This window comes from Triticum dicoccoides, chromosome 3A, assembly GCF_002162155.2.
Source record: "Triticum dicoccoides isolate Atlit2015 ecotype Zavitan chromosome 3A, WEW_v2.0, whole genome shotgun sequence".
Classification (NCBI taxonomy): Eukaryota; Viridiplantae; Streptophyta; class Magnoliopsida; order Poales; family Poaceae; genus Triticum; species Triticum dicoccoides.
This window is the reverse complement of record NC_041384.1, coordinates 684,467,753-684,479,223: the sequence shown is the minus strand read 5'-3', so window position 1 is coordinate 684,479,223 and position 11,471 is coordinate 684,467,753. Positions and strand designations below refer to the sequence as shown.

Below are 11,471 nucleotides of genomic sequence, written 5' to 3'. Positions count from 1 at the left end.
ATAACTATCGTGAAAAGCCAAATCTAGTTAAAGTTGGATAAATTTATATCCAATGGTTTTGCTCTCACATCTTATCTCGTATATTTTGGAACACAACAATATGTCTCTCTGCAACTGATGAAAAAAAGAACAGTTATCCAAACGCCCTCACGTATCTACAAGCAGCTCAACCAAACACGATTGCCATGATTTACCACAATGCCAATGGAGCTATAGATTACAAAACAAAGTCTTGAAAACAGTAGGAATGCATAGGATATCACCCTGTTACAGAATAAAATAAAGGAAAGTAAAATAAGCTAAGCACCAACAGGAAGGGCGCCGAAGAGGAATATAGAGGCAATTTTACATGGATGGGATGCTTCCTTAGATAGCTAGCTTCCATGGATATTCAGCAGGTATTTTGACTGCATGGTTGATGTTTTAGCCTTGTTAGGCTGGCCTGATGTCCTAGAGACTCTTTTGCACCTTGCTCCATGGCTGACAAAAGATTAAGTGTCATGTGGACTGTGGTAGGATCAAATGAGAGCTAATTAGTTATAAGGACTTTGTAATTTTGTGCTATCTATTTTTTAAGTGCAAAAGTGGTCATAGATTATAGTTTGCCTGTGGATACTAATAATCTGTGGTGTCAGTAGGGTAGTCACATTAGACTAGTGGAGTTAACCAGCCAATTGCCAACCAGTCCAGGCCAGCCCAACTATGTGTAGGGCTGGATCTATGCCTTAGATTAGGGGACCGAAAGGAACATGACCTGGCAAAGGCTCTGCCTGGAAAAATGCTTAAGTCTAGTTCACACGAGCAACGGAGCAAGCAAGGCTATTTTTTGCATGTATTTCTATTCCTATCCTGGTTTTTGGTTATCTGATGGCCTCCTTATAAACTTGAAGGAGTTTATCCCGAGATCGCGGTGTCAAAGCATGAACATTGGTCATCTTTAGCCCCTCTTCCTCTCGAGGTTGTTCTCTCTGCTGGTCAAAAGGCTATTAAGGAGGAGCCTCGTAAGCAAGGTAAGTCTGCACTTTTATACTGTATAAGTTGTAGATCCCAGTTTATTCCATGCACACTCCAATGAACTTTTCTTAGAATTCATTCAAGCAGGTGAGGATGATGCTCAGAGGAGAAATAGGCTTGTGCGAGATATGAGTGATGTAATGGGAGAAGGCAACATCGAGAGCATGCTCTCAGTTGAAATGGGACTTAGGGAGCTTTCATCTTTGAAGGTACCCGTCTTCTCTTGTACCAACTTATGTTAACTTTCTATTTTGTATTTTCTAGATTTCTCAATTGCCAAACTGCAGCTGTACACTTGCAAACTTAAAATGTAGGAACAAGCTTCTGCAGCAAAACTGGCGGGGCATTAGCTGGCTTGCACGTTATTGGGCAAACTAATTATGCTCGCTAGGCAGTTAATAGCTCTTCTAATATTCTGCGAAGTTTATCTTAGCCTCTCCTGATTTAGCACAATGGAATGCGGAAACATAATCTAGTTTGTTGGCAGAATTTTCCTTCTGCCAAAAGTAGGAAGGGATCGATGGGAATTCTAATGCAACCGTGGGGCTCAAAAGTATCATTTGTATGGGGACTCTTTCAACTATTGTACAAATGACACAGGCCATATGTGCACTTTTGCTCTTTTATAACCGTACAGTTCCTCTCCTTTCTGCAACTGCTCACTGGCTTTGCTTAGCCGTCACTGTGGTCCTCATTTTAGTTATTGTCATGTAGGTGGAAGATGCTGTTGTGGTTGCACTTGGTCAGCACCGGAGACCTAGCATAGTTCGGCAATTCACATCAGGTTTGCTTTTTTTTTTTCCGATTAGTTCAATCATGCAGAACTGCTTCCTTACTATGCATGGTGGTGGTACAGCTTTATTATTAGGCTTGACTTTAATTAACAAATTGTAATCCAATTTATTTGCTTCTTCCTTTATCTGCTTTTAAGTCTACACTGTAGTGGCAGGGTGACCTGTGACGCTTAATTTTTTTAACATAACTATTTTTAAGGCTCATCAGCAAAACTTTGTACGGTATGATTAAAAGGGAAAACACCTTATTAACAATCAATAGTGTCTCGTGCCGAAGTTTGAGATTTCCATGTCCTATAATGTGGTGTCCATTTGAAACATTACACATCCCTCACATAATCAATGGTCTTTCCAATAACTGTTTCACTAATATCCAGACTTGGTAGTGGTCATTACTCATTACATGAAACAAAGAAGTGTTGATTGTAGGGGAATCATCTGCAGGTGCATGCACTATATTTTTTCCGTAGGAAATAATGATTTCCCAGTGAGTCAATTCAAATGCAATTACGTGTCCTTGCTTGCATTCGAACTAAGCAAGTTAAAATTCCTTTTCAGATTATAAATCACCTGGCGAACCTAAATTCTTGGAGGCATTTGGTAATACATCCTTCTTTTTTCTTATAGATTATCTTTCTGAACTTTCCTTTTACAGTTTGACATTGTATTATATGTATACATTTAACTTGATTTTAATTCCGTTAAACTGAAACTACTTGACATATTGCAGACCTTAGCAACGAGGAGGCGGAGGATGTTAGCTTCAAGCATGTAAGCCTTCAGTAATGTGAATTGTCGACTTTTTTTTGTCTTCCAAATATTACTTGTTATTTATGGACTCCATACCACCAAATGCAGGCATGGCTTATATACTTCTGGAGAAGAGCCAAAACTCATGGTATCGAGGAAGATATTGCTGACGAACGGCTTCAGTTTTGGATTGCTCGCAACGCGGTTGCTCCAAATTCTCATGATGCTATAGATGGTATGATGCTTGTTCCCTATTACTGTTGAAAAACTAACCATTGGCAGGTACCTGTGTTAAACGCTTAGTTTATCTCAATATTTAATTAGATTGTTCTTAGAAGCCATTTCATGATTTCAGTAGTGATTTGAAGGGAACCAAAAGAATGTTGTAATTTTATTTATGCATAAACCAGATAAGTTTCCTGTACAGAAGCATTTTCAGCGTTCCCTGCTGCATTATATGTTCTCCGACTGTTGTATTTTTCTATTGATTTGTAGCTGGTTTCATGCATGCCATCCAACTTTTCTGGGTCAATAAATATATGCCATGATTTCCATTCTCTGTTTTACTGAACAATGTGAGCCTTGTCACTGCAGTGGAGCGAGGTCTGACGGAGCTCAGGAAGTTGGGCATAGAGCAGCAGTTGTGGGAGGGCACGCGTGCAGACATCGACGAAGCAGCCTCAGCGGCGATGGAGGACGAATAGGGAGGGCACGCGTCATGAATTCATGATCGATTGTCTATGCTAGTGTATCATCCCAGTTTTGGACAAACGGGAGCTCCGGTTCCCAGCAGGTCTTCAGGCCCTTGGTATACCATCAAATCGAATGAGTCTCCGAGCACGCAGCGATGCGTCAGTCCTACAGCGTCAAGCAATGGACTTTGTCCAGATTCCGAAGATGTTTGTGTAGCCGATTTTATCTCTTTGTTGCATTAGTTCCGTGAAATGTGTAATTGGCTTTGTCCTGGCAAAGACGATGATGACCTCACCTCAGCTGGTAATTGTGAATTTCTGTGATTACTCCGTCTCCCATGCTTACTCAGCTATCTGGCCTCACGAACTGAACTGATGAAAAAAGTGCAAGCTATCTTGTGTACGTGCTTCACCGAGAGAGAAAAAAAAGAGATGGGCCACCTGTTAAACTAGCGTTGGTTATCCACTTGTCCTGCGGAGCTTCAGCTGTGATCTGTGTGGTAAAGACTGGCCTTATCATGAAATCTGAATCCTTCTTCGATGCACAGTGAGCTGACTTTCTCCGCGGATTGATGCAGGGTATGAAGTTGAGATGGGAACGCGACTATCTGCAGTCCATGCTACGGAGACGGTTGGACGGGCGCGTCGTCAAAAGGAAGAAAGAAAGCTACGTTCCGCTCTGCTGTCTCACCGTCCGTCCCTCTCGCTAGTCACATGACCTGCGATTTCCATACACCCCTGGAATGGACAGAGCCCAACTCAAACTCGTCCTGCACGGACGCCACATTGCGAAACCCAGTACGTTTTCGGTCGAGGCTCTTATCGTGTTTGCTTGTTTCTCCGTCATGATTACCAAAGACCCTGTCTACACACACCACGACCGCGACGGATTCTCCTCGACGGCGTGCTTCGTCGGGGTGGAGTGGCGGGTGGTTCTCCACCGGTTTCCTGGCAACGAGGGCAGAGCCCGCGGCGCGTCGCTGGCCGGCGGCGATTGGCGTGGATGACGGACGGTCCGGTCCGGTCCACACCATACGCGCTGGGAATTGATCGCCTTGTCGATCCATCCATCGATCGCTGGACGCATCCATCTCTTCTTCTTTTTGGGGGGTGGAGGGTCAAGAATGGTTTAGGGGCTTCACGGGAAGCCTGGGACGCGCTGCCGCTCTCCGGCGCTCGCCTTTGCTGCCTCCTATTTATTCCCCACTCCCTTTCATACCTCGCGCCCCTGGGCATTCATTCGTCCATCCATGGTGGCCGTGGACGCTCATTCCCTCGCCTACACGTTAAAGCCAGCCAGCCAGCCAGCGATCCATCGACCGATCGATCGGGCCTCGCTGTCGTACCGTCGCCGTCTCATACGGTTGGCGTTCGCCACTGCTTGCTAGCTAGCCAGTGCTTTCTACTATACCTTAGACCGCAGTTAGGTAGAGCTATGTATCTACACTGTATGCGTGCGTACGTGCAGGGAAAAATACATGCATGCATGCTTGCTTGCATGCATGCATGAAGAACCAAACATCATTTCTCGTCCGTCGAGCGCACGCAGAATAACTGATCATGATACCGCATGCATGCCTGCCTCCTGGATATACCACGACATATATTTATCTGCTTCTTTATGTGTTATGTATACTTGCGCACAATGGCCTCGGCATGGCATGTATCTATGTATGATGATGTGCATTGCGTAGATGTTGATGTAGTTCTGACTTCTGAATGATGATGGTACGTACTCCAGGGTATAGACGATGGACGACAGTTCTACTGCTTGTATGCAGCTGGCTCCTCCAAGTTGCAGCTACAAGTGGCCCTCTCAAACCAATCAATGGTTTCGATCTAATCAAATCTTGCTAGCTGTAGCTGTACAAAGTTGCAACCGACCTTTCAGCGGCACGTATCTGAGATGTACAGGGAGTTTAAACAGCGGCGATCACATTCATGCCCCTTCAACGGCTGAATCGCATTAACTAATTCAGTGGCGCATTCATTTGTACTTCTATCTGAGGGAGGTACGTTCCTACTAAAACAACATTAATTTGTTCTAAAGAAAGTACTCCAAAAATATGAATATTAGTATTAAAACTGCACCTGATATTTTGTAAGGGAGGTAGTAATCTGCACAAATAATAGTCTCCTTGTTTATCCTGTCTTTACTGACTTCTATTTTTTCTTTGTTTAGACAAACCTCAAAGAATTTTATTTTTGCAACGAAGATTTATTAACCTATAGAGTTTTTTACATGAACCCTATCCTGCCATACCTGTCTAAGAGGTAATAATACTATTAGCCATCATATGACAAAAAAGGTACAATTTGGGCGTGTCCAAACATTTCTCACGATAGGAATCCAATGAACTTGTGACTTGGTCATACATAACAGCTAATCGAATTGGCGTCTCGTGTGTGCTCTAGAAAATGACCACCTATGCATGATAAGTATCCAATCAACTTGCAACTTATCGTACGACAACAAATTGCTTTACGATAGTTGAACTCGTAAATTCACTTATACCGTATCACAAATTGTCGCAGCGGACCGATTAACAATGAGCTGCTTTAGTGTGTGAACTTGTCGGCTTGTGATTTAGTTCTTCAATCATATATCAAGTAGTCGCATCAGATTGATATTTATTTTAAACAATGGAAGATAAACTCGTGGTCTCTGTAGGTACGATGCACACAACCAACTTGGCATCGCGTAATTTCTCCGATGGTAGTAGCTCGCATAGTGTGCACATCAAATTAGGCCGGCGAACGACAAGAAAAATTGAACTCCCTTCCTCTCGCTTTGCACACATGTGAGTCCTGGCGGGGAGGGCAAACCTTTTTGAGTTTTTCTCTCCAATAATTCCATTCCATTGTGTTGCATCCGATGATGTTCTCTTTCTCAGCTCCGGCAGGGTCACAAGATGCATGGGAGAGCTTGTAATTGGCATTGTGCACATACACACTCACTCACACACTCGAGGGGCTGAGGAGGAATTCAATCATGTACCCTTCCCTCATTCTCAAACCGTGAACAGAATGATCTCCCTTTTTTACCACATTTTTTTAGAGAAGCATGCAACCATTGAACTATCATGTGAATAAAGATAATGCAAGCAAACAACCCAAACTATGGCTAATATATCATATCCGGCGGCAGCCGCACTTAGAGGAAAGCTAGAGTTGGATTTATGTTGAATAGGTGGAGGCCAGGAACTACATTTTTCGTAGTTATGCGGCAACAACTATACCTATCGAGTTGGTGATGATATACGTCTGGAACACCACATAAATACGTTCTGTTAACCGACTTTCGTGCCATACACAAAATTGAAACAAATTTTTGTTACACAATTTAGCCAAAGCCGAGACAAGTTAGTTTTGCAAAGTGAGTGGCAAAGCATTTCTTGCTTCTTTTCGTGGTTCGAAGTAAGCCTCTCTTTTTTGTTTGCAGTACGCTTCTCTTTTTTTTTTGTTTGAAGGTTATCTTGTGGGCAAACACTACAAGAAAAACCAACAGAGAGCATTTGATTTTTTGCACAACACCCTTCAAAGATAATGAGAAACAAAAAGGTCAGCTCATTCTCCATCCGTGGCACCGCACACGTGTCGCCCTGCCAGCAAAACCTTTCTTGTAAAAACTTGCGATGTTTAATCTCCTCCCGTCCTTCCATCTTAGCTCACCCACAGGAAACCTTCATGCCAACTCACTATTTGATCCTTCGATTAGGTGCAACAACTTTCATTTGCTACAAGACGGCGCAAACGTTGCGTAAAAACAAAACTCATGTTTTTTTATGTTGAAGAAGACAAAAGCTTACTGTTCCCAAGTGATGCATACACGCACTCCATCTCCATGTAAGAAACCATGGCGCAGGGCACACAGAATTCTCATGCTTTTCGTGTCCGCCGAATCTTCCGCTACTTTTACATGTCACATATATACGTGTGCCTAGCCACCGACAAACATATTCTTGGCTATGGTCCGTATATCACTCTTCCAAGAAGAACCATACTTCTCCGCAAGAAAAACGGGCTACACTTGCAAAACTAAAAATAAATCACACCTCAGGTTACCGGTGGAGTGGCGGAGTTGGGGAGGAGGCAATGGCCCTAGTCACCACTGTTCAAATTTCGCGCCAAAATGCATTTAACAATGAGGAATTTTGCGAGTTTCACGAAGTATGCCTCCTCGCAAAATTTCCTCATTTTATCTCTTTTAAACGTAGAAATGTGTTAAGGAGGCATACTTGTTTTCACCGGTTGCCTTGACTGTCGGATGTGCCTTTGAGATTCGTGCGACGGTGCATCGGACGGCCATGATTTCCAAAAGCGTCTGGATGTAACATATTTTAGCTGTACACGCTGCCACTGGCCTCTGCGTGCCTATAAGAAGGGAAGGTAGCAGCCCGAACCCAGTACCCAAGGAGGGTTGGAGTTGCAGAGATAAGTTGTAGTAACTGACCGTGCGAACTTGCCAAGAATCCGTGGGAGGGGAGGGCGTGATGGAGAACTCGGCGGCGGCGGTGGGGGTGGAGAAGGAGGACGAGCTGGTGGGAGGCGGCGGCGGGGGCGACTGGGGGTACCTCACGTCGGAGGCGATGGCGACGGCCGGGTTCCCGGCGTTCGGGTTCCCCTGCGGCGCCAGGGGCGGCGTCACGCCCGCGCCGACCTCGGCGTCGCTGCTCATGTCCATGGAGCACGCCGCGCTGTTCGACTACAACGCGGCCTTCCCGTCGTCGTCGTCCTCCGCCGCCGCCGCGCCCCCGGCCTACCACGACTTCGGCTCCGGCGGCAACCCCTTCAACGTCGACGCCCCGCCGTTCCTTCTTGAGCCCCCGCCGCCGCTGACGGCGGCGCCGGGAGGGCAGAAAGGGGGGTTCTTGGCGCCCCCGCTGTCGGCGTTCGGCGACGGCATGGGGTGGGACGACGAGAACGAGCTGGATCAGCAGAGCGTGGACGCCTCCTCCTTGGGGGTCTCGGCCTCGCTGGAGAATGCCGTGGTCGGCGCGCCGGGGGGAGGTGGCGGTGGCGGCGGCGGCGGCAACGGCAAGGGCAAGAAGAAGGGGATGCCGGCCAAGAACCTGATGGCGGAGCGGCGGCGCAGGAAGAAGCTCAACGACCGCCTCTACATGCTGCGCTCCGTGGTGCCCAAGATCAGCAAGGTGAGGAATGCCCCCGCCGTCATTTCTGTGGAAATTAATCACCTACTTGTTCCTATACATATTAATCAATTTACAAGTTCTAGTTCATGATGTGAGTATAGTAGGATGGATTGTTACTGCACTTGATGGTGAATTTTGGTGCTGAATTCTTGAATTGGGATGAATTTATGTCACAAAAGTACCCATTTTTAGTTGTAGATCTATGGCACTCTTAGTGTCATGTTGGTTCTTATCTAGTACCATGTCCAGGAAGTAATAGAACTTGTACATTATCTGAAAAGAAAATCTATAGCGGTGTTTCGAGCGCGGGAAATTTTCTTATGCCTTGCAGGAACTGAACTTATTCACGTGAAATGGGAGCGATAAAACTATTCCATCGTCCGCAAAATCTCTTGGCCCCGTTCGGAGCGCGGGAATTTTCTTGTTGAACTTGTTCACGTGAAACGGGGAGCAATAAAACCCTTCCATTATCTAAATAATCTTTAGGCTCCTTGAAATTCATGCGTTGCAAAACATTTTTTTTTTGTCATGACAAATTCATGGAAATTTAGCACCATGAATCCCTTCTCATCTTGTTAAATGTTTGTCTTACTGTTCTGCCTTGGTAGATTTCAGTACTGAACCTACTACCAGCCAAGTGTGTTTCTTGGTGATTTTTTCTTTTGATGTTTGCTTAATGGTGCAAACTGAACACAGTGCCATGCACAAGGTGTTATCTAAAGCCACCTGCCACTGGATAACCCACAAAGCTCCTTTTTTCCCCTTGTGTACTTGACAGTTGTTCAAGCGTTGGAGGTTTCTGTTTTTGTTTGTTTCCTTGGAAAAGTCCAATTTCTGCATGTTTTGGCGTGTAAAGTGCATTTTCCTGCAGTTGTTCCATGTAATCAGCTTACTTTTCTTCGCAATCATCAGGATAGTTTTGAACAGTAAACAAGGATCTTCTCTGAAGTAAATCTCATGGTGCATATGACATGTTACAGTCTAGCCATTTTCCTAGTGTATCAGCAGAACATGATTATGTCAAGATGTTACTAATTCTAAGTTTCTAACAGTGTTTGCATGGTTGTATGCTACATCCTCTGTTCCTAAATACAACAGTGTTTGCATAGTTATAACAGAGGTAGTAATTTGTAGTAGTTGATCGGCAGCTCATGACCACTTCTGTTTTCCTGTGCAATCCAACAATTTTCCTAGCATATCGACAGAACGTAGTTATTATGTGTAAAAATGCTGTTAATTCTAACAGTCTTTGCACTGTTGCATGATAATTTGTAGTGGTTGATCAGCAGCTCATCACCTGTTTCCTTCTCCTGTGTCATCAGATGGACAGGGCTTCAATCCTTGGTGACGCAATTGACTACCTGAAGGAGCTCCTGCAGAGGATCAGTGATCTCCACTCCGAGCTCGAGTCTGCTCCCAGCTCTGCTGCACTGGGTGGACCATCGACAGCTAATAGCTTCCTCCCGTCGACGCCCACCCTGCAGCCGTTCCCCGGCCGCATCAAGGAGGAGCGGTGCCCGCCGGCCCCGTTCCCTAGCCCCAGCGGCCAGCAGGCGACGGTCAGTTCATTTCTTTCTGCCATGCCATGGAGCTTGATGCTCCTTTTCCATTGTGTCATTCATTGTGTATGAACCGAGCAGTGGAACTCAAGTCTGTTTGATTGGTTGTGTGTGTGTGTTCAGGTTGAGGTGAGGATGAGGGAAGGGCAGGCGGTGAACATCCACATGTTCTGCGCGCGCAGGCCGGGCATCCTGCTGTCCACCATGAGGGCGCTGGACAGCCTCGGCCTCGACATCGAGCAGGCCGTCATCAGCTGCTTCGACGGCTTCGCCATGGACGTCTTCCGCGCCGAGGTTCGTTTGTAATTCCCGCCCAAAAACCCTCTCCTCTGCTCCACTGTGCAGCTGTGGCGATGCATGCTGATCCTGTCGGTGACAGTGCCCATTTCGATCAGATGAAACCTTACCGTTGCTTGCTGTTCACCACCTTTATGGTCTGGTCTGATCCGTTCTGTTGTTCTGGGTGTCCAGCAATGCAGGGACGGCCCTGGGCTCCTGCCGGAGGAAATTAAGGCCGTGCTCCTGCACTGCGCCGGTCTCCAGAACGCGATGTAGGCGAGTGAACCCCGGGAGACAAGACCGTCAGGACGGTGATGATGATGATCGTGGCCGTTGGATGGTCTCTATCTCCTCTCTGCCTCGCCAGGATGATGCTAGATGTACAAAACTTTGTGCTGCTCCTTGTTTTTTACCAGTTTCTTGGACAACTTCATGGGATGAGGCTCGCCATCTCCCTCCCCGCAGACATGAGACCGGGATCTCGGTCGATCTTCTCCCTCTGGTGCTGTGAACCTGTGTGATGTAATGGTTATCTTTTCCTACCGTTGAACTATCTCCAGTCAGTCGGTCCTCCATGGTGTCCATGGTGAAATGAGATGAGGCGAAATATGAGGCGAGCGCACACCCCACGGCCATGGCGTCGTCATGGTCGTGCCCGCATGTTTCCAAGAGACTCAGCCTGTCAGGGGACAATGATTGCATGCATGGTTGCAGCTCGTAGCACGCTGCAGACGAGCTGCGGCCGGACCGAATTGATTTCTCTGGCCGCTTGTGATTACTGTTTTTTGAATGAACTATGGCCTCTTGTGGTTTATTATGCAATGCGAAGTGTTTCTGTAGCATTTGCAGGCCGGCCGGCTGAACTGGTCATCATACATAGCCCATGTGCGACCCTGAGGCGAATGGGGGATTAGTTGGGGATCGGATTGGCTGCTTCTCTGCGATGCATGAATGCTGGATTTGGCAGGATTATGCGTGTGTGTGTGTGCGTACGTACTTGAATGCATGCAGCCATGCAGGCAGCAGAGGGCGGTTCTTGAATTCTGCCGTCTCTATATGCCAGTGCCACAGGCGGCGGCAAGATTTGCAGGTGCAGCAATGCCGCAGTCGTGGCTTGGCTTCACAGTAAGTTGAGTGGATTTGACCGTTCGTCCTGCCACATGGAAAACAGGAGGAGACTGGACATGAGTTTTAAAAATAAATAAATAAATAAATAAATATATATATATA

The 11,471-nt window shown here is 46.2% G+C and overlaps 2 protein-coding genes across 3 annotated transcripts in view; both read left to right on the top strand.

Moving 5' to 3' along the window:
* LOC119270195 (coiled-coil domain-containing protein SCD2-like) overlaps positions 1-3,595 on the top strand; it is an 8,064-nt gene extending 4,469 nt beyond the window's left edge. Inside the window, exons 11-17 of one of the 2 annotated variants that reach the window (XM_037552168.1) lie at positions 891-1,010; positions 1,087-1,223; positions 1,729-1,798; positions 2,367-2,408; positions 2,539-2,579; positions 2,667-2,793; positions 3,153-3,595. In XM_037552168.1, coding sequence (XP_037408065.1) covers positions 891-1,010; positions 1,087-1,223; positions 1,729-1,798; positions 2,367-2,408; positions 2,539-2,579; positions 2,667-2,793; positions 3,153-3,262 — 647 coding nt within the window. In that variant the 3' untranslated portion in view covers positions 3,263-3,595. The remainder of the gene's footprint in view (positions 1-890; positions 1,011-1,086; positions 1,224-1,728; positions 1,799-2,366; positions 2,409-2,538; positions 2,580-2,666; positions 2,794-3,152) is intronic. The other variant, XM_037552169.1, reaches the window with a different exon arrangement.
* A 4,082-nt stretch (positions 3,596-7,677) lies between these two features.
* Positions 7,678-11,031, top strand: LOC119270194 (transcription factor ICE1-like). The gene is made up of 4 exons (XM_037552167.1): positions 7,678-8,403; positions 9,726-9,962; positions 10,086-10,256; positions 10,434-11,031. The coding sequence occupies exons 1-4, from the start codon at positions 7,744-7,746 to the stop codon at positions 10,515-10,517; spliced, it is 1,152 nt and encodes a 383-aa protein (XP_037408064.1). The 5' UTR covers positions 7,678-7,743; the 3' UTR covers positions 10,518-11,031.
* Positions 11,032-11,471: the final 440 nt, after the last annotated feature.